The sequence below is a fragment of the Manis javanica genome, chromosome 11 (assembly GCF_040802235.1).
Source record: "Manis javanica isolate MJ-LG chromosome 11, MJ_LKY, whole genome shotgun sequence".
Classification (NCBI taxonomy): Eukaryota; Metazoa; Chordata; class Mammalia; order Pholidota; family Manidae; genus Manis; species Manis javanica.
In genome coordinates, this window is record NC_133166.1 from 16800369 (window position 1) to 16823505 (window position 23137).

Here is a 23137-nt window from a genome sequence, read left to right on the forward strand (position 1 = left end):
ATGATGCTACTAAAACACAACTGAGCACTAACAGAAAACACAAGTGTGGCTGGGTAACTGGGTTGGTTCCCACTACCTTTTGGAACCAATAATGCCTCTTGAATCAACAGGTACTTGTGGTTATAAGCATCTCTAGTCACTACCTGCTGCTAATTTGCAGATGGAAGTAGATCCATGCATTTGATTATTGGCAGGGAAGCGTTTGCTGTGACAGGAGAAACTCTCCTGTACTTGTATTGGCGACTCCTGCATAATGACTTTGTTAATTGCCTCCTGCTGGCTGGGTTCGGGGAAGCCTTCAATGTCTGAACGTCTATTGAGCATTTTTCTTAAAAATGTCGTGATGGAGCTTGTACTTTTGCAGCCATCTCATATGTCTTGCTGGGCAGAAAAGGCAACTGGAAAATGTCAGCCCTGGGATCAGATTGACCAGAGCTGAGGGAATAAGAGACTTCCTCCGCCCTACCTCTTGGCTTTTAGAAATCATTAACATTTCAGTGTGGGTGATCCTGTGAACCCCTGCCTCTCCACAGCCTTTTTCTGAACTCTTTAGCATCTTTTCACTGAAGTACATTAAAGGGAAAACCAGTATCAAGTTTTCTTATTTAGGTCACTTTCAGTGTACTTGAGGAGCTTTTTGCATAGTTATAAATACAAACTGCAGGGTGTGATGTAGATAATCCTGGGATGTACACTGGTGGGGGTGGTTACCATTAATTCCTCAGAGAATGGGGAATATAATGGTGGTAATTTATATTGTTTCAGTGGTCTCTTCTACCTTAAAGCAGGCTGGAGAGGACTTACATATTTCTAAGCTTTTGTAGATCCATGACTTACTCCCAAATCATTTGCATAGCATTCATTTACTGCTGTCCACAGCTTTAAAATGAGGGTTGCTATGGGCCAAGAAATGTTTATTATCACCATTGGTTCCCCGCAAACATGAACTTCAGCGTCCTTTTGCTGGTGGCTTTCTATTGCCCAGATTTTCTCATCTATTTAAAGTTAAATATGTAAAAAAGGCAGCTTAGCAAGGGAGTATAGAGTCCTGAGTTTCAACTTGCCTCTAACTTATACTAGCTCCTGTACTTACATTGGTGACTCCTGCATAATGACTTCATTAATTGCCTCCTGCTGGCTGGGCGCTCGGGGAGCCTTCAATATCTGAGCAATCCACTGAGCATTTTTCTTAAAAATGTCAGGATGGAGCTCTGCACTTTCTCAGCCACCTCTTTCGTCTCGCTGGGCAGGAAAAGGCAACTGGTGGTGTTGGATAACTTACCTTACCTCTCTGAATAAATCAGAGTATATCTAGCTTAATTTTATTCCAATTCCATTGTGTGCATTCTCCAATAATGATTTTTAAACCTATCTTATGTGAGAATTGAGTCAAATAATATAAATGTAGCATTCAGCATGTAGTATGGACTCAAATGGTAGCAAGTTTGCAGTTGCTATTATTACTTTGATTATTATCAAGGAAAAAGAAGTGTGGTTGCTTGGGCATATGTATTCTTTGGACAGTCTGAGCATGTGTTGTGTCCTTTGGGGAGAAGAGAACAGAGCAAACTATTTCTCTTCCTCTCTCCCCATAACCCAGAACTATAAAATTAACCACCCACCAAACAATACAGTAAAAGAATTGAGGGGCTCCTGGCATTGACTTATATTTAAGACCCTGAATCAGAGGTTAAGGGTCTGTTTTCTTTTGGCCATAAGATGACATTACTGGTTGGACTTCACATCTCTGACTCCACACATCCCACTCTTCTCTCTAAATTTCTTCCAGCCCAATCTTGACGACCCTGTGCTCACTTGCCGACCACCAGCCTCCAAAATTATTTCTAAGTGACTGAGTTTTCTGAAAGAGTCTAAGTTTGAGCTGAGAGAGTCCGAGCTGAATCCAGACCTTTGCTTCCCCAGTGGTATTCAGGAGGACACAGTGGTCTCAGCTTATGTTTGGGGGTGGGACAAGCCAAGGGGAAGGTGCCCACAAGGGACACTAAGCTTTCGGAAGACAGCCCTCCCCCGCCTCGCTGTGGACCTTCCTGCCCTAATGAACTTCCCCAGGAAGTAAGCGTTTTCACCTTTTATTACACTTCTTCCCCTGGCTTTCTTCCCCCTGGCATTTTTTAAGGCAAGGACTTGCTTTTGCATCTTGTTAAAAATAAGAGCAAGCTGTGACAATAAAAATGTTTCTCTTCCCAGAGCTGTGAGAGTTCTATTCATTCTGGGATTAGTTAATTCTCATGACCTTTTAACAAGACAGCACTTTTGTACACTTAGATGAGATAATTGATTCTAATGGGGAAAGAAGCATTCATTTCACTGCATATACCTGAGTTGTCCGTAGTTCAAGCAATCTCTCCATTACCTTTGGAGTTGCCAATATATAGATTAAAAGAGTAAAAAGGTAAGCAGAAACGTGAGCTCATTCAGTATTGGAAAAAGCAGAGTATTCACTTTCAGGCAAGTTAGCTTTTATTATTATTGACAACTACACAGAAACAGTGCAGAACAGTGTAAAGCCCCTCATTTAGTGCCTGGTACCTAAAAGTGCTCAATAAATGTTAGCTGCTATCTTACCATGACTATTAATGGTATGAATATATGGTTGTAAAATGTAGTAATCACACATATGTGCAGTTTGCAAAGCATTTCTCTCTATTATCTCATATAATTTAATTATCCTTTGAAATACTTTAATCCCCACTTCTCAGATGAGAACGCTGTAGCTAGGAGGTGGTGGCAGTTAGGATTCAGAACTAGTTTTCCTACCTTTGGTCCAGCACACTTTCACCAGCACCACGGAATCAAGAAGAAAGCAAGAGCGGGATTCCATTTCTGTTACCAGACTACGTTCTCTAGTTAAATCAAACTTCTGTGCATTCCCTGATGGCTCGTGTTTGGACTAGAAATCAGAAAGATGTACTGTACTCTGGCCTCCTCTACACAGTTGTTTGTGTCTTGAAGGCAGTCACAGAGTCCCTCAAGACCACCATCAGGGACCCCTCCACAAACTGGAGCCAAGTAACACAGCTTACTGTCTACCTCACAGGATCCTATGTTGCTGCCTTAAAAGGCACGTAAAGCCTTGGAGGTTATCTGATGTGTGAAGGGGATGTCTCTGGGATGCCCACCACCTTGCTAGACAAAGCCAATGAGAGACAGCCACATGCTGCAGTGGGTGGAGCCTGGGCCCTCAAGCCAGAAAGTCTGATAGTCTATGATTTCAGGGTTTGACCAGTTTGGGATTCGAGTCTAGACTCTGCCTCTTGTTGTCCAGTTAACCTTCCGTATGTTAATTGATGTCCTTGTGTAAAATGGAGTTATTAATACTCACCTTTTAGGACTCCTCTGAGAATTAAAGGAAATATTGTATTTACTGCTTAGTACAGTGCCTGGTACGTGGTAACCACTCAATAAATCATAGTTTTATTATTATTTCATTTAGGCTTCTGGGTTTTAATATGTATACCTGTAAATTAGGTCTGGCAGGATTCCCATGAGGATTAGATGTAACCTATATAAATTGCCCATTTCACTGCCTGGCACCCAGTTGTCCTCAGAAAACATAATTACACTTCTGTAGCCCCTTCCCTGTGTTTCTTTGTGCCTCCTAGTGAGTCATCACGCCTCCTCTGGGCCTTCTAGTCCTTCTGATAGACTTTGTTACTTGTCTGTCTCCCCTACTTGTCTGCGAGCTCATTGAAGCACGACTGTCTGGTTCAGTTCTGGCTTTTCCGAGCCAGCCATAGGATCTGGCATAGAGCAGGCTTTTAGGAAATGTTCATCAATTGGATGAAGGAGTGAGGCTATATACAGGATGCTGTGGGAGACCACAGACTGCAGTGCTTAACTTATATGTGGCAAATCAGGGTAGGCATCCAAACAGAAGATCAGAATGGGCCACTGACAAGGCTCAAGTCTTGAATTCTCAGGTAGCATGTAAGCAAACATTTTGTACTATATCGCAAACCCTTTGGAAAACAGAAGTACAAGCACATGGTACAAAATCAAAATGTAAAACGGATGTTCAATGAAAAGCAAATATCAGTCTCTCCTATCTCCGACCTTTAGCCTCTTCATAGGGAAGAGGAAGGAAACTTCATAGGACACACCTCTGTCACCAATCTTTTTCATATCCTTCCGGAAATATTCTATACATATATGGGATTTCCTTTCACCCAAAGATAGTATATCAAGCCACTGTTCTGCATGTAATGATTTTCTTTCCCAGAAAAATACATACAAAGAGCTTCCTCATTTTTATGGTCACATCTGGTATTGTGTGAATATAACATGTAGCCCATTAATGGTGGACTGGTTTCCAATATTTTGTTATTCTAAATAATGCTGCAGTGAAAAACCATGCATGTGCATCATTTAGTATGTGTATGAGTATATTTAGAGGAGAAATTTCTAGAATTGGAACCTCTTAAGTCCCAGCGTACAGGGTATATGTATTTAAAATTTGATAGCTTTTCTCAAATTGCCCCCCATAGGTTTATATCAGCTTATGGTCACACCAGCAAAGTATGTGAATACTTACTTCCTATTCTCTGTCAGTACAGTTTATTTTCAGCCTTTTTTGGTTTTGCCAAACCATATGTGAAAAATAATATTTCATACTTTACCTTACCTTTCCCCTGCTATGAGTGATGTCGAGTCTTATCACATGATTGAAAGCCAATTGTATTTCTTATTTTGAAAACTATCTGCTCTTATTCTATGCCTGTTTTCCTACTGAGATGTTGGGCTTTGCTTGTTATTGGCAGGAGTTACTTTTATATTAAGGAAATTAACCCTTTGTGATACAAACTGCAATTTCCCCCCCAGATTATTATTTCTCTTCTGAAGCAAAAGGCCAAGACCTTCTGAAACTCTCCCATCCCTTCCCTTCTCCCAGCTGTTCCAGACTGTAGGCAGGGTCTGTACCTCGATCATCTCTGTGCCCCCAGTCCCTGATGTAGGGCTTGGCCCTGCAAGCTCTCTTCAGGAGCTATTTGTTGCACTGTACTCAAATTCCTGTGTCCCCACCCCACCCGCCCTCCCCAATGGCTTGGAAGTTCCATTTCCACCTCCAACAGAAAAAGATGACTTTTCTCATTGCTCACCACAGCCATGCACCTGTTTGGCCTAAACTGGCACCTGCAGCCGCTGGAGGGGCAGATGTATGAGATCACGGAGGACACAGCCAGCAGTTGGCCTGTGCCAACGGACGTCTCCCTGTATCCCTCAGGGGGCACTGGGTTAGAGATCCCTGACAGGAAAGGCAAAGGAACCACGGAAGGTAGGGTTGCTGTGTTGTCCGTGTCGTGAGTCCTCTGTGTCTGCCTTTGCACCAAGGAGACCTCCATTATGTGCATCATGTGCCTGACTCACAGCTCCATGCTCTGGCCCTTCCTCCCTCCCTCTGCACTCCATGCCGGCTGCCAGTGCACCTGTGTCTTCATTGCAGTTCCTTGTCACTGTGAGCTCAGAGTGGGGCTTGGGCAGGGCTCACGGTGCTCACCCTATCCCATCTCATGCCTCAAGGGAAGCATTATGGGCTTTCATACTGCTGGGGTGGCTGCCTTTGATTGTGTGGGACCAAGATGAGCCCTTCTGGGGAAACCTCGTGGGTGAATGGGCATCTCTGGGAGTGGGGTGTCATCAGGTGGGTAGGTGGTGTGTTGTAACTGAAATGTCCTTGCACCCCGTGGATTAATGGAAACACCAATTCAGATGTTCTAGTGTTTGCCAACCATGTGACCTTGAGCAAGTCACTTAGTTTTCCTGAGCCCTAGTTTCACCATCTAAAATAACAATAGTCATTAGTGTTTGTATAGAATGCCTGTTTCAAAGCCTTTTGTCAGGAGCATTTCACATTTAATCTTCACAGAGACCCTGTGATGTACGTATAATTATCTGTACCTATTTTGTAAGTATAATTATCTGTACCCATTTTGGATGCAGAGACTAAGGATCACATTAATTAAGTGACTTTGCTGGAATCACCCAGCCAATAAATAATGGAGTTTGGGATTGGAGCCCAGGTCTGTGTGACTCCAGGGCTCTTGCTGCTTCAAGAAGTTGTCCTACCTGACTCACCCTGTGGTTACAAGACCCTGAAGGAAATGTGAATGAGAAGCCCCACCATACAGTGAGACACAGATTTGTCTCTATTAGTGATGTAAGCGCGGGTGACATTTGGAGTTTGGCATTCTTGAATGGGACATCCATAGACCCATGTTCTGAATTTAAGTGTGTTTTCAACATGCCATCGACACACATTCTTTCACTGCCATCCAAGAGTAATACAGACTCACAAAAATAAAACCAGGAAAGATGTCTGAGCTAGTGGACCAGTCTGTTGTCACTCTAGGCAATGTGGCTATCCCTTGTGCTGTATGTGTTGTGACCTGCTTTATCTCTGTGGTGTTACCTCAGTCAGCAAATCTTCACTGCTTACACCTTCTTTCCCCTTATCTCAGTTAACTTTGGAATCATGACTCCTGAGCTTCCCTGTCCTTTCAAGGATTTGCCTTCAGGAATCAATGTGGTTAACAGGGTAACATATACTTGACCTCACTCGGGACCTGTGAAGGATCCTGAGGGTCAAAATCAACTCTTCACCTATGGTCATTTTTAAGGGAAGAGAAAACTAGGGGCATTTTCACAGAGCCAAGTCAGAATCACTGTGCACTATTTTGAGGGGCAAAGCCAATCTCCTCTACAAAGATTTTAAGACTTAAAACATTGACTAATTTACACTTTCTTTGTTCCTTAATAGGACATGGAGGGAGCATGGATGGGGTCATGGGAAGAGCTCTGGGTTAGGAGTCAAGAGCCCTGAGTTCAAGTCTAGCTGCTGTCACTTGTGATGACCTTAGCAAACATCTTGAAACACTTTATGGGCTTTGTTTTCCTCCTCTTTAAAAGGAAGGTGTTAAGGTAGATTATCTCTAAGGTCCATTCTAATCCACAAATTCTACGTATGAAATTAGTAATAGTATCATCATATGACTAACCAGATGGCTCTTCACGGTGTTTTTCAAGTTGGCCCTGTCCATGGTCCTGCCTGCTGGCTTGTGATTCCCATGTTAGTTTATAGTGTCAGTTGCCATGGGTGAACACCATAAATGAAGCCTGTCCTTAGAGCAAAGTGTACAAATGCAGATCTAAGATATATTTAACCCTCAGGATATTAGTAAAGGGTTTCATTTACCCAAAGGTATTTTTTCCCTCCATGATCTCTATCAAACATTCTTTAAACAGGAGTTGGATCTGTCTGAAATCTCCCGCTGTAATAAGATTAGTTTGTGGGTTATTCAGGTTTTGTTTTTCCCAAGGAGCAGGAGGTGGAGATAAGAGACAAAATAAAATTGCACCAGGTTATTGGTTTCCTTTAATTGGAGCAGTTTTGCTTAAAGGGATTATATGTCATTACTAATGCAAATGAAAATCCTGTTTACAAACCCCTACAATGCAATGCAGTGCTGGAAAGTGGTCAGCATCAAAAGCAATTACTGTGACAAAAAATATGTCAGTCTGGGAAAACAGAAGACAAAGCTTCCTATAGTTTGTGTGAGACCATGTGGTTTTTAATTTCTTTTGCCCTGGTCAAACCGATGTCTACTCGGTTTATGTTTTTAATTGTAATGTTAAAGATCTAGTTCCTTAGACATATCTCAAGGGGAAAAGTCTTTAACCCTGATGTGAGGGCACGTTTCCTGTCCCTTCCGAGGGTATCAGAGAGGATAACTGATTCCAGAATTAAGACTAGAGCCCTGTTGCGCAGTGATGGGAGAAGCAGTGTGGTATGCCTTAAAGAGGAGAAGTGGGCCTTGGGGTCAGACAGTTCAGGGTTTGATGCCTGGTCTTGCCACTTACTGGCTTTGTTAACTCATGCCAGTCATTTCCTTTCCTTAGGCCTTAGTTTTCTCATTATGGAATAAGGATAATAATTCCCATCTTTTCGAAGACTAGTGGTGAAGAGCACTCCACAAATGATAGTTCCTTTCTTTTTGTCCACTCAAATCTCAAGCCATTCCATGTCAGTCACTAGAATCTCAGAAGTCTAGACTAATGAACATTATCCCCTCAAAGAACTTGCAAAGGCTTGGGGCATTTTTTTGAATTTTTTTCTAAGGATACATGTTTTTTAATTATAGAAATGAAATGTATGATGAATCCAGTATTTGAAATGTTCATCACATCTTTGAGAATAACATCAAACTGCAATTTATACTCTATTTTCAAAGTGGCTGTAACCATTTTAGGGTTATCATGGAATGAAAACCAAATACAACAGCTTTTCAAAGTAAAGCCACAGGAACTTATGTTATGCATTAATGGAGGAGGGAAAAAGCATTGCATAAACAAGCATTTCTGACGGTTGGATTGGTGGGCTTGAGATAGCATTTTCTTCTTTCTGCAATGAAATCAAAATCGCCCATCAGTTTGAACCATGCAAATTGCCGCACGCAGACTCAGCTGGGCTCCCCAAAATGGAACAGCTTATTCTGATAACCAAATAAATTTCAAACAGTTGCTAAGGAAACTAAAGGATTCTTTGTGCAAGTTACTGCACTGAAAAGAACTAAGAAGGTGGAGGGAGGGGGAAAATCTTAGTTGATTGGGAATTTAGAACCTATACAGCTAGATCTCAGTCCAGGAAAGTGAAGACTAGACTGGGAAGGGCTTGGAATTTCAGTCCTACCAAAGCTCCCTTATTTAACTGAGCTATCCAATCAATTCAGCAATATGTTGAGAAATTTCTTTTATAGATATGATTGCATATTTGCACAACATTGCTATAGGAAGACTGAATCTCTGTATCTTTAAAAAGAAAAGGACTGTTACCAGTAAAATCTGCATGGTGAAACCTAATCATGCTGTTCTGGGTCCCAAATTCTGAGTTAGGCTCTTTGTACTCTCTGTTAAGCCCCTGGGGGCACCTGCTGATTGTATAGTGTGCTTATGAGTGTCTTGAGATGCTGTTACCCTTTAACTTTGGGGCTTGCTTAAAAATTCCTGCTTCATAAAAATGTCAACTTTTTGTACCCCAGGATGCCAGGAAGTTTTTTAATTGCCTTGGATTTACCTGGTCTATCCTTGATATTTATCCTAATGGGATTGTGAATTAAACTGGACTCTTGTTCTTAAAGATGGTCAATGCATCCTGCCACCATTGAGAATGTCTTTGAAGAGTCTTAATTAATTATTTATCAGTTTAATGCTCTAAGAAACCATATTCTAATAAATAAAGAGGAACCCCAAATAGCTTCATCTTTAAATGCCTTCTTAAGCATTCTGAAGCTCAGTATATATATTTTAATAGTATAAGAATTAACCAAGATGCATAAAGGTAGCCAGCATGTCATTTGAGCTCAAGAAATGACAGCTAATACTACTATCTCTACCTTTATTACTATTATTACTACTAATATATATACAATATATTATTATCATTATTGTTGTTGTGATCATTTTCCAGAATGTAGGTAGGGATAAAAATAATTTTATACACAGGATTTTTCTCCAAATGCTCATTACCCCACCATTGGTGGGGTTTGCTATGTAGTGGGGTATTTTTTATCCTCGTGCTGGCAGTTTGGGACTCAGAATTAAGAACAAAGAATCTTTAGTTTACAGGATCTGAGAGAGGAAAGCAATGAGGGTATTAAAAGTCAGGAAAGGATCAGGGTGGTTTCGCTGTTCGAGGCACGGGTGCACCAGCTCTTTCTGTTCAGAAGTCCTGCGGATAGCTCAGTGTGGAGACCGTTGGGAACAAGAGGGGAGGAATGGTAAAGGTTTAATTTCCAGATGGGGGTCTGCTTCCCCTCTCAAACGTTGCCTGTAGGCTGGCCCGAGACCCCTTATCTAAGGATATGGACTGGATGATTTCTAGAACAAAAGTCGCTTTTGAACAGAAGCTCTAGAGTGGCCCTCACAGACTCAGCCAAGAAAGTCCAGTCCAGGTTAGGGGTATGCCCTAGACCAGAATCTGCTATTTTTATTTCATTGTATTCAAAGACAGGTTTTTTTCCCCTCCCATTTTGGTCTGCTTCAGTGAAATACTAGAGTGCGAGAAAAGAACATCCCCATTGGCCACTCCTCTGGGGTAAGAGCCTCTGGGGCCTGCAGACCTCTGGAGAGAGTCTCTGGGCTGGCCTCTGACCCACAAGGCTAGAGAACTTAGCTGATACAACAGCTCTTTCCTAAAAACATTCTCACTGGAGGGGAAAACGAACTGTGCAGAGTTCTCCAACAGCATGCCAGAATGTAGGAGAAATTTTTGTTATTTATTCTCAGACATAGGAATTATCTGAATGCAGACAATTCTCAAATCCCATCAGCTCTAACTCCCACCTACTCAGGAAGGAAATGAGTCCTTGGAATTAGCATTCTGGGCTTATTTATTTCTCTGCAGTTTCTAGGAGTAAAAAGCTCAGAACTCATCCTGCTTTTGTTTCACATTCCCTCATAGTTCTGCTTCCCTAGCAGAATTCTAAGCTGAAGGGTTACTATTTTCTACCTGGAATATAAAAGGATTGTGGTATTGGGATCCCAAAAATCAGATAAGGAAGAATGTGAAAGTAATTCTCTTGCATCTTACTGTTCTGTGAATTTGGCTTCTATCTTTGAACTTTGAATCACAGTGTGGTGGTTGGGGTGCTACATTTTCAAGGTAAAAGTCTGGGGCACATTCTTTCCATAAAGGAATGAAATGCAAGCTCTTCCCCATGCTAATGACAGAACACTCGTTGTACTTTTATTGAGAGCTCGTGTTTTAACTTTTTTTGTTGGCATATTTTTAATTAAAATAACATTTAATGGTTTGCAGCTAAAAACCTGATGTTTCTATCTAGGAGTTTATAAAGGAACGGTAACATATGGAGAAGTTTAACATTTAAATTGAATTTTATTATTTAAAACAGTAAAATATTTTAAGACTACAACAGTGCCCTGCCAAGCTCCATTTCAGCGTCCGATGTGCTTTGCAAGGAATCTTACAAAGCTGGGACAAAAGACATTTTAATTTCCTATTCCCAAATGCCTTTTATAAAAAGTTCCCACAAACGTGTTTCCTTTACAAATGGACTCTTGTTCTCCAAGGTGTCTCTGCACATTTCTAAAAAGCACAAAACTAGGATACCCAGAGCGTGCTTCCTAATGACAAATAAGATGTTATCTATTGACTTGATTTTGGTTTGTCACCATCCCAAGGGTGGTCCTCTAACATCCCTGTTGACTCGTGCTGCTCCCTTCCAACTTCGTAGAAGGCAGATGTCTGGCAGGAAGTTAGGGTTTATATTTTTCACATGTGAATGTGTTTAATCACTAAATAGAGGAAGTTTGATAAGTGACCTTCCTTCCTGGCACCTGAGGTTCCCCCAGAAAGCTGTCACTCTCCTGATTGGTGACAGAATTGAGCAAGAAACCTTACTCCTAACCCCTCTAATCCACAGCCTGCAGGGTTGGGGCCTGGGCTGAATTTCCAAGTATGTCATAGGCTTTGTGCCTGAACTTGAGAAATTCCCTCTACTTCACCCACCACTTTGGCACAAAAATTATATTCAGAGACCTCCATCCAGAACAGAGAAGTGTTTTTCAGAAATGTTTCCTCTGTTCAGAAGTATCCTCTTCCTCTTCTTCCCCAGCCCTACCCCTGCTCCCAGCACAAGTCTCCTCTGTACATCCTAGCCTCAGAATTTGGCCCCCCATTACACATAAACTAGTGAAGTTGTGAAATACCTTACTCCACTCAGGTCATGCCACTGCTGGGGGAGGCAGTCTGAGCTGGAAGCTTAGTAACAACGCCTCATTCCCACTATCCTTTCTATTTTAGCATCCATGCTTTTACACACACACACTCTTTCTTATTCTGATGTGACTGCAAATGATTATTTTTAGAATCAAAATATATCTTAAGCTGTGGAATCATGCAGCACACAGATGGCCCCTGGGGAGGACCCATGCTGCTTTGGAAGAATGCATATTTTTAGCAGAACCGTTTGAGCATCACTAGGAAAAAGTTCTGGACGTTCTTACTGCTCAATGGGCGAGAGGCTGGGGGCTGGTGCTGGCCATGGAGCTTCTGTAGAGAAGAATGCGAGGCCGAGGCGAGCCCTGCTTGTTCATGCACTCTGATCCCTTGTTCCGCTGCTGGCTAACTGTGATGTTTTGTCTCCCCTTCCCTGTGTCTTGATAGGAAAGCCCAGTAGTTTCTTTCCAGAGGACAGTTTCATAGACTCTGGAGAAATTGACGTGGGGAGACGGGCTTCCCAGAAGATTCCTCCTGGCACTTTCTGGAGATCTCAGGTGTTCATAGACCATCCTGTGCATCTCAAATTCAATGTGTCTCTGGGAAAGGCAGCTCTCATTGGCATTTATGGCAGAAAAGGCCTTCCTCCTTCACATACACAGGTAACCAAATCCCGACCTGCCCCTGATCTCCAGGGGCTCCTTCCTCAAATTTTAACCCAAAGTCAAAAAGTCTAATGTTTAAGCCTGGATCCTTGAGTTTGAAGGGAATTTCATCTATTTCATAGCCCATACATCTGTGCCCTCTCTCACACCCTGCCTTTCAGATGAGTAGGGTTATATCCCTGGGGATTTTTAGGAGGAGGGGATTCTAGGAGATCTCTCAATATCCTTTCTACTATTACCCAGTCTCCCAAATTAAACTGTCCAGGAAATATAACCTAGAAAAAAAGCACGCCCTTTGGAGTCAGGCAGACCTGAGTTTGAATCCTTTTGTTCTTGGCTACATAACCTCAGGCCTGCTTCGTGTCCTCTCAGAGCAAGTTACCTAATACCCACTTTGCAGGGCTATTGTGGAGAGTAAAGAATAACATTTCTAAGGCAGCTAATGCAGGAGCTAGCTCAGAATGAATGCTATTCCACTCTTGGTCTCTTGTATTCCTCCCCACCTCTGGGTTTTCACATTTATTCAAACGTATGTGCACCAGAAATACTTAAAAATCTCGTCCAGAATGATTGACATCTTACTCGTAATGATGGGTAAAGAACAGACTTGTGTGAAGTCCTCTGGCACTGGGATTGGAGTAACACAAACCATGGGCATCCATCAGACATTTCTAGGCCAAGTGCAGTCTTCCTAGCCCTAGTAGTGATTTAACACTTTTAGGAAAAAGCTAGATATTTGCTAAGAATGGAATCATGGAAAAATAAAGTCTGGGTCCATGGTTTCTTTGTAGAACTGCGATGACACAAAGAATTGCATGCACCCCACCATTTTTACAGGAGATAGAATAAATCTCTGTCTTGGTTTTTTTAAAGGAAGGAAGGAGGTGAGGGAGGGAAGGAAGAGAAGAAGGGAGGAAGGGGGGGGGGGGCAAGGAAGAAAGGCTGGGAGGAAGGGAGGAAGGAACATAGATAATTGCTAGATTTGCTTAATAGTAGGCCAGTAGGATTTAACCACCTACCAGTTGTTAACACTGTATAACTGCTCTTGAGTTTCATGCTAACAGGCTCAGATAAATCATCAATTTTATTTGACACAGCATGTAAATATGGATAGTGTTTTGAGCTAATCCAGTTTAGTTTCCCTTAAACTGTTCCCTGAAACTGGAGCATTTAGACAGATCATTGACAAAAGAAAGATCACACTTTTTTTTTCATTTGCACTTGCACTTGACATTTAAGGCACGTGCAGTGCTCAGTCCCACTGCTAGACCCCTGGCAGAGTTGCAGTTCAAACTGTCATAAAGGGGCTGGTTTCTGACCACGTTCCCACCCTCGGAAAACCATGGTTGTCCTGCTACAAATTCTGCCAGATGAAGACTTGCCACACGTGCACCAAAATTAAAGCAAAATGAGACCAAAAGAAAAATTAAAAACCCTAATTACACTATACTCAAAGGAGATTCAGAGGAGTCTATAACCATGAAAAAATGGGGGTTGGAAAGGAGTTGGAGTTGGTTGATCAACCTGTGTGGCTTTAGCCTCTTTAGCCTGTTCCAGGTCGTGTTCCCTTGGGTCCTGCCCAGGAGGAACCCAAAGAATGGACCATTGTGCTGCAGCAGGCCCGCTGCTAATTGTGCTCTCTTTGCACTTTAGTTTGACTTTGTGGAGCTACTGGATGGAAGGAGGCTTCTGACCCAGGAGGCACGGAGCCTAGAGGGACCCCAGCGCCAGTCTCGGGGAGTCATGCCCCCATCCAGCCATGAGACAGGCTTCATTCAGTATCTGGATCCAGGAATCTGGCACCTGGCTTTTTACAATGACGGGAAGGAGTCTGAAGTGGTTTCTTTTCTCACCACTGCCATTGGTAAGGAAACCCCCACCCCTCTGGGGCTGGGGGCTAGTGTCTCTTTGGGCAAGAGGGTGTTGGGAGTCTCCGGGGGTGGTGCTGACCAGGGGAGGAGCTTGCCCAGAGGCTGGCGTGGGGCCACGCTGACTGAGCTTGCTGGCCAAGGGATGGGAGTGGGTGGCAGGGGACGAGGGGAGTGGGTGGCAGGGGACGAGGGAAGTGGTGGGAGGGGCCGGCAGGCCCTGGGGCCCAGAGCTGTCGCCCATGGCCTGCCTGTGTTATCTGTGCCACAGTGGGTGCAGTGTCTTAGAGCCGAGGGGTAGAACTGATAAGACAGGAAGCGTGGATGACCAGCCATGTGGAGGCAGCATCTCTTTTCTTGTCCCATCTATCCAATGCCTGCGTTTGTCTTGAAAGTCTCACTTCAACTCACTGATTTGTTACCTGGGGTTTGTTTTTAAATGTATTTGGTTTGTTTGTTTGTTTTGCATTTGGAGCCAAGAACCCATGGCAGATAAGAAAGGAAGATAAAGGTTTGGGGAGGGAGTGAGAATAGCAGTGCAAAGGACTGGGTGGACAGGGTAATAGGCAGATTGGCTTTTTGTTGGGAATGGGATGTCCTGACCCCTGACAGAAAGCGCACCCGATGTTTTAAATAGGTGCCTGCCGCCTTTGCCACCCCTCATACTGGAAGAGGGCTGCAGCTGTCGGTGTGGAGTGAGGCCCTTGGCCACCTCCCAAGCCTGTGGGTGTCCAGGGAGCCTGGCGTTTTCTTCTCAGGATTTGGTCTTTACCCACACATTCTGTAGAATTTGTTTCCTCCTTAGATCGTCAGTGTGCTGTAGGACATGATGGTCTCAGTGGCTCAGGTCAGAAAACGTTATTTTCTGAGTTTATATTGGAAGCGCTACTACATAGCCTGGAGAAAGAATCTTCTACAGGAAAATAAAACTTACAAATAGGCAGAACTCCACTAACCAGAGTGTTTGGGGTGGGGTTTGAAAAGCCCACTGTGGTTTAGAGTTCATCTCAAAACTCGGTCTCAAGTCCTTGGCTATGAGTCTCTCTGACATGGAAAATGCAGTTAAACAAAATCCTCTGAATCTGATCCTTGGTTCCTACAACTCTTGCAAGATCCTGGTTTTTCCCTTCTAAACAGCAGTAGTCATTTTCGGGCCATTTTCCTCTTATTTGTAATTTTGCTGAGGCAGAGAATTCCTTCCCATTAAATACGGGGCATGGTTCATAAGCCTGCTGTAACTGCAGGCTCCATATTCTACCCTCTTGGCTAAATGAGGGAGGTAGGGGCCATCGGGTGGCATCCGCTCTGGCATAGGGCCTCTGACTTTGTGCCATCCTTGTTCGGGAGGCATCTGTCCTAGCTGCTGGCCCCTGAGTGCCCAGGGGGCAGCAACATCAGCCTACCCCTCTCTGCCTTCCAGCTCCCGGCACCTCTGGCCCCCAGAAGCACGGCCTTTGCTGGGCTAAGCCTCTCGTTGGCAGGACTGCAGCTGCCACAGTCTTGGAGTTTGCGATGCTGTGGTTTCCTCCCTCCACGCCACCTTTGGAGGTGCAGGAGAAAGTGTGCTCAGTTCTGAATCTCTACCACTAACTTCAGTTTTGACCCAGCACAAATCACTTAAATTTTTCAGCTCTTGGTTTCGTGAGGTTCCAGAATTGGAGGCTGCAGCTCAGTGGTTACTGGTGACCTAGAGGCCGTCAGTGCAGCCCCATTCCCTGCCATCCAAGAACCAGTTCTGACCTCGCCATCAATTAGGCTGTCACTCTGCGGGGTTTGCCAGGCTCTAGACCCTGTTTCTTTTCTCTTTCTGGACATGGTGGCTTCGGTTTAGGGACACGATTACCAAGTCATCAGTGGAGCCTGAGCTACTGCCACGTGGTCTCACAGCCGGTTTCTCTTAGGCATGGTTCACAAAGGAGCAGAGTATCATGCTTGCTCAGAACTGAGATCTCATGCAATCAGAACTTTTTGTTTTTAATAACTAAGCATAAATACGAAAGGATATTAATACAAACCCCCAAAGAAAACCACTTTTAATTAGGATGTGCATCATAGAGAAATAAAATGTAAGTAGTTAGGTACCTGTGCCAACCCCTGGCCTGTCAGAGCTTGCCAACCTGTTTGTCATGATTAACGAAATGATCCTGCTTTTTCCTCTGGTTCTCTTGTTCTCACCTAAATGATGACATCTGCCTTCACTTCTCTTAACCCTGTAGGATCTTCGGGAGCAGATTGGCTATACCATGCTTCTCAGAGTTTTATGAGCCACCTGGCATCTTATTAAAGTACAGACTCTGCTGCAGGAGGTCTGGGTGGGTCCTTAGGTTCTGCGCTTCTAACCAGCACCTGGTGATACCAATGTTGCTCATGTGTGGACCACATTTTGAGTAGCATAGGATTGTGATATCTTATGGATGGTTGCCAACATGGTTGTACAAAAGAATCACTTGGGAAGCTAGCTGAAAATTCTGATTTCCCAAAATTGTGACCCAGTAGGCCTGAGGTGGATCTGAATTCTGGTGGTCTGTCACCTCCCTAAGCCCCCTTTTTCTTGTCTGGAAAATGAAGCAGTAATACCTGCAATCCCCACTGTGAGGCTTAGAGCAAATATAGAGCTCCTGGCACAGGCTCTGGGCCCTGTGAGGCCTCACCACGGGGCAGGGGTCAGCATTCCCTCCCGTCCTCTCGCTCCTACTGCCTTTCTGACCTGTCTGTCTCTCCTCAAGCTGCAGTGGTTGTTTAATGAATACCTTTTCTTCCTTTAATACAAAAACAGACCAATTCTGATGTTGCTACTAATTCCTCTTTCCCCAAGAGTCCCTGGCATTGAGTCTCAGCTGTCTGTGATCGTTACCTGTGAGCTGGGGTTGTCATTTGTCTTGGCAGGTTAATTAAAAGTTTAGGTTTTGTTTTAGTGAAATCATTATGGTCTAATATACAATGGTAACTCTCAGGTTTGCTTAACACACAAGTTGGAATATGACCCTCCCTTCGTTATTTGTTGAAACGCAAATCTAGAATTTAAGAAGATCTGAGATGTCAGAATCTGCGGTATTTACGTCTGTCTGTAATGAAGCAGCAGGAGAAATAATTATTTCTAATTTAACAAATGACTATATTGTGTGTGTTTTTGCTTTTCCCTCCATTTCATGCAATCCAGCTAATGATCTGAAATTAAAAGAGTTTATCTTCCCCCTTGAAAAAAAATCTAAAAGCACTTTACAGATTGTATACACAAACATATACACACACAGAAACCTGATTTTGACAGAGCTCCCTCTGAACGAGGTGCATTTACACAGACACATATACACACACACACCACTGAAACCAAGAAAGTCTTAGAATAAAATATGGCAGCTGTTTTCAGAAAGAACAGTCTTTCCCCCTTGTGTGAAGATCCAGAGTTTGAGGGTAATATTGTTTCTGGTCTTGGCTGCATTGGGGATGGGTAGCCTTGCTGACCCCAAGTATTAAATGAAGTAGGGGGATGTATATCAGTAGCTAAAATATAATTCACCACTGCAGTGTACAAAGGGTTTTAATTTTTAAATACATGCAGTAACTCCATGAGGTGATAATTCTTATTTTTACTATCACTCCCTATTGCAGATCAGGAAATTGAGGTTCAGGGATGCTGAGAGGAAAGCCAGGACTTGAATTTGTATCTATCTGCTTATGATCTCCCTTCTTTAGCTATCTGCATCCTTCCCAAGACCAAGCCCCCTTTTTGAGCACCGCACTTCTGTTTTTCACCTATCCATTCATTCTGCAGACATTTAGAGAGTTCCTGCTGAGTGTTGGGGACCATGCCTAGTTCTTTTCTGTATGCAATTTAATACTCACAAGAACCTTAGACAAATATGTATTTTGATCTCAACTTCACAGATGAAGAAATTGAGGCTCAGAGAGTCCAACTGACTTGCCCAAAGTCACACAGTGAATAAAAACAGAGCATAATTGGTCTCTGAAGCCCATCCTCTCCCAACTTGGTCACAGTGTCTTACTATTCGCTATGATACTACTAAGTATTTTATTTCCATTTGGATTATATGGAATAAAATTTCTCCCATATTAATTTGCCTCCAATATAAGAAAGTATCTTATATCAACCCAGGAACTTTTCTTGAGAAGTCATTAAAAAGACCATGAAAGAAATATCTCTCAGTGCCCAAAACTTGAAAAATAAAAATATCTTTGCATGCATTGCTTGTAACCCCAATACCTGGCAAGTCAGTATTACATTGATTGGGGTCTCTAGGTAGCATCTTATCTTTCAGTTTTGGTTGATGCCAAAGCATAAAAAGACAGTTCAACCTGACATTGTAGTAATGCGACCAAATTGGAGAATAACACAGGTGCCCAAAGATGGATTTAGAAACAAAGAAAATAAATGAGGATTGTTGTTAGAAAATATAGACATGTAATTTTTATAAGAACTGTGCCCAAGTCTTCCTGTTCTAAGGACATTCATGCTAATTAAAAAGAAGGGTCCTTTAGTTCATGCCCAGGCAACCACTGTAAACTGACCTATTCTGTGTCCGGGGACTAGAAGCAGATTGAGTCCCTCCCTCCCTTCCCATCTCCTTCCTTCCTTTCTTCCTTTATCTAATGATATTGCATTCCTGCTCTTTTGTAAGTTGGACACAGAAGATATGACATTGTTTCTGGCAAAAATAGCTCATGGTCTAGAGTAAGGAGATAAAGCATTTATACAGTAAGTTATTCTAATCCAAGGAAAAAAAGAAAGAAAGGTCCCTCCTGGAGCCGCTGGTCAAACTGCCATGCGGGAGGGAGGAAGGCAAGGGAGCGCCGGCTGGACAGCTCTGGGAAGGCTCTCTGGATGCAGTGACGCTCAGTGGGGCCTCCAAAGATGGGTACAACTATCACAGTTAAACAAAGAAAATGGCAGGGGATGTTGATGAATCCATTCCAAGTAGTAGGAACAGCATGAGCAACAGGGCGGCAGGCAGAAAATTAAGAGCTGTCTGTAAGGAGCCAGCAGTTCTGCTTGACTAGAACACAGGATACCCTGAAGGGGAGAAGTGAGTTCCCAGGGAGAGCCTTGAGAGCCACCCTAAAAACAAGTTCAACCTGCAGGTGCTGGGTGCCTGTATGGGCTTTTGCACAAGGGAATATAATGATTAGAGCCCGAGGGTTTATCTTTCAGGGCCCCGGAACAAGAGCCCTAATGGGGCTTTGTGACCAGGGGAGGTTACTGGGATTGAGCTTTGTATTCTCGTGAGGGAAAGAAGGGGTCGGGGGAGCCGGAAAGGACAGAAGCGTTGAGTCAGTGGCACTAGTGGTGTTCTTATTTGCTGTCCCTGAAAACCTTCCTCGTTTATCTAGTGTCAGTAGATATTTTGCCATAAGCTTCTCTCTTCCAAGGGTCATCAGAATTGAGCACTTCATGATTTTCCAAAGCTACTGGACAGTGCTATTTCCATCTTCCCCTTGCTTTGATTAAGACCACTGTTCATTAGCCTCTGAGTACCTCTGCAAGGTTCTGGAGAGAAAAATCCCTGACTTATATACTGCAATTTGTGTAAAAATCTGCACTACTTCAAAGAAGCAACTTAGAAAAGTAATTGAAGATTGACTGTCAGTTTTTAAAAAGTTCTGCCCCACCACTCCACATATCCCCTGCCTCTGAATTATAAGATACAGTAATGAAGAGTCAAGGTCTCTTGGCTATCAATTAACTTTCTTGTAAAGGACATTGACAGCACGTTTTGAAATTTCTACTGAAAACACATCTTTGGAAAAGTGAATTCACCTTTCCCCGATAGAAGTGATTTATTCAGGGTGATGGTACAAGTGGAATAAAATTGTAGGCCACGGGAGAGCTCAAGTCAGCGCATTGGAGATAGACTGTAGCCAAAAATCTGTTCATGGAAGGGAGCTAGGAATATCAGAGCGCTACATCTGCAGACCGGAGACCAGCCCTGTGCCACGCCTGCTCACAGAAGGCTGTAGGGCAGGGCTCCCATCGCCACCACCCCACCCTTCTGCTGCCCCGGGAACCCTTCTTGGACTGCTAAATGTCTGAATTCTCTGGGAACCAGGGACCTCACGGGCAGGAAGGAGAGTTAGCTCAAGGACACAGTAAGTTACCAAGCAGTAAAACTTCTCTCTGGGAATAGTTAGAAACGTGTTTAGTGTGCAGATAACAGGAGCCCAGCTTGAGTGGCATTTAAATGGAGTTTGATGTTCTGATGCCCACACTGCGTCTGGGTGTGCCCAGGGCTGCCATGGCAGCCCAGAAGTGGCGTCAGGGCCAGGCTCTTGCCACCCTCATGTTCTGCCATCCTCAGCTCTGGCTGTCCTTTTCCAGCTTGCCCCCTGTGGTCCTGAGATGGCTGCCACACCTCCAGAACTCATGTCTGCATATCAGGCAAGAAGAAGAAGAAAGGGGGAGGAAGCAGAGAAGCCAGGTTTTTCCTAAAACGCTCAGCTTATATTTCTTTGGCAGAGCTGTGTCACTTGGACACTCAGAGCTGTAAGGAAGAGAATATTTTTAGCTTGCCACATTGGCACTCTGAACAAAATTAGGGTTCTCTTGGGAAGAAGAGAAGGAAAGACGGGGGCATCAGCATCTGTCACAGGCTGCAGAGTCTGTTTGGTTCAACAGATAGCCATGGAGAGTCCCTAACTATGTGCCAGCCCCTGGCCTGGGCTTCTAGGTGCAGCCATGAGGCTGACATAGTGCTGCCCATGTGGTTTTCACAGACTGGGAAGTGAGGCTGAGGAAAAGGAGGAGCCGCCCATATAAATGAGGAGGAGAGAACTTGGTTCAGTCTCTTTACAGCATCCTGGAACCAGGGACCTTTTGATTAAGCCACAAAGGCCCTTGTGTGATGCAAGAGGGGAGGGACAGGATGAGCAGGTCCACAGGGATTGCAGGCCAACCTTCACACTGCATCTGTTCATTTCCTCATTTAACCAGTTTTACTAATTTCCTTTTATATGCCATGTCCTGGGCAGGCAGTAGTGTCTGTGATATGTGTAATTGCCATGCTTCCTGCCCTCATGGAGTTTATAGACATCCTTGAGACAGTTGGAGGTAGATTGTTAAGTTTAAATGCAATCATCAAATACAAATGCAAATAAAATAATGGTAAATTTTTGTTGTGGTAGAGAAAAGCAGAAGGTGCAGTAGAGAAACAAATGGGACACCCAGTTGAGACTGCTGGGGCAGAAGTAGGAGTCTGAGTTGTTTAGATCATGTTTTGGAGAAAGAATAAACCAAGCAGAAGGCAGAGCAATATGCAAAGACCCTGGGATAGACAAGAGCTGGGAGCATTCAAGGAACCTACAGATGGTCACATTGTAGAGAGTGTGGATCAAAGGGCTGAATGGTATCAGGTGAGGATGGAAAGGTACTAGAAGCTAGACTGTACAGGCTTTAACATGGCCCGGAGTTCTGTTTGTTTTTTTTTTTAATTTATCCAAAGGGTGCCGAGAAGCCATTGTGGGACTTTGAGCTTAGAGTGACATAATCTGATTTGCATATTTGAAATTTCTCTAACTGTAGGAGCTGGAGCATCAGTCAGGAGACTGTGACAGTAGGCTAGGCAGGGACCCAGGCTGCAGGCCTTGAAATGGAGGTAAATGAACAGATTTGAGCAATATACTGACCCTTGGAGATTATTGACAAACCCCAGATATTGTGATAATGTTTCCTAAGGGAAAAGATTAAAGCAGGAGGAGAAAAGGGTTGAGGAATGGTCCATTTTAGGGGTGAGTGAAGACATGCAGCTGGCAAAGGAGACTGGGCAGGTTGAGGAGCTAGGGGAGGGACCTGGAGGACTATGGTGGCAGGGTGTTCAATAGAAAGGACACAGATATTTTAGGACTGCTCCGTTTCAGCATTTTAGCCATCTTCCTCCACCATTTCACCTTTTATGTTTTTGCCACTCTAGAATACATAATGCCAGGAGCCTTCAAAAACCTTTTATTTATTTACATTGAACTTTTGAAGATAAAAAACTGATGTTTAGGGAAGTCACATAACCTGTCCAGAGTCACCCAGCTACCAAGTGGCAGAGCCAGGATCATAACCACAGCAGTCTGTCGATTGAGCACTGATTCTGTGCCTGTACTGTGCTGGGTGCATTATCACTTAGTCCCAAACAACCTGGAAGTTAGATTATGTGGCTTTCCAAATTATAGATTAAGAAACTGAGGCTCAGAGATCTAATGCTCTTTGCCAAGATCTCATAATTAGAAAATAGCAGAGCCAGGTCAGCAACTAAAAGCCTGTGTTCTTTCTCTTACATCTTAATGATCAGGTTTCTAGTGTGTGATGACATCCATGCATGTCCTTACACCCTCTCACAGTCAGAGAATCACCAAGGTAGATGGGATCTTAGAGATGATGGCTTTTGCATCTCCCGGGCTCACTATGTGCCAGCACTGGTGCCTGCTGTCAGCAGCCACAGGGGACCCATCTGCCTGCTTCTGAAGAACATCCTGGCCTGTACTGCTCCTGCCAAAGGAACCCCTACCCCACCCCCATGCAGGTGGTGTTTCTAATAGAAGATATTTTATCAGTGATGGTTTAATTCCGGTAACTTACAATTAAACGTTTATTTTCTGATAGCTCTTTTCTCTCTCAGTCAATAAAGGCAGGTGCTCATGCCCATCTTGCCAGCTGGCTTTTCTGTTGCAGCTTTAGGAGGGTCTTCATATGGTACGATCTTCTCTCTTGCTCTTTATAGTATCACTGATGTGTGGAACATGATTGAATATGTGCCTCCTGTTCTGTAACACCCTCTTAGGAGTAGCCCTAACCCAGGTCTGCTGGACTGGGCTTTGGTGATAATAGTTGAGGCGGTCACTGTGGCCAGAGA

General features: G+C 43.7%; 1 protein-coding gene across 10 annotated transcripts in view; it reads left to right on the forward strand.

Annotated features, from left to right (window-relative positions):
* TENM4 (teneurin transmembrane protein 4) overlaps nucleotides 1–23137 on the forward strand; it is a 711224-nt gene that overhangs the window by 516458 nt on the left and 171629 nt on the right. For all 10 annotated transcript variants that reach the window (XM_073215955.1, XM_073215950.1, XM_073215952.1 and 7 more), the window contains 3 exons: nucleotides 5123–5293; nucleotides 12200–12414; nucleotides 14071–14281. In XM_073215955.1, coding sequence (XP_073072056.1) covers nucleotides 5123–5293; nucleotides 12200–12414; nucleotides 14071–14281 — 597 coding nt within the window. The remainder of the gene's footprint in view (nucleotides 1–5122; nucleotides 5294–12199; nucleotides 12415–14070; nucleotides 14282–23137) is intronic.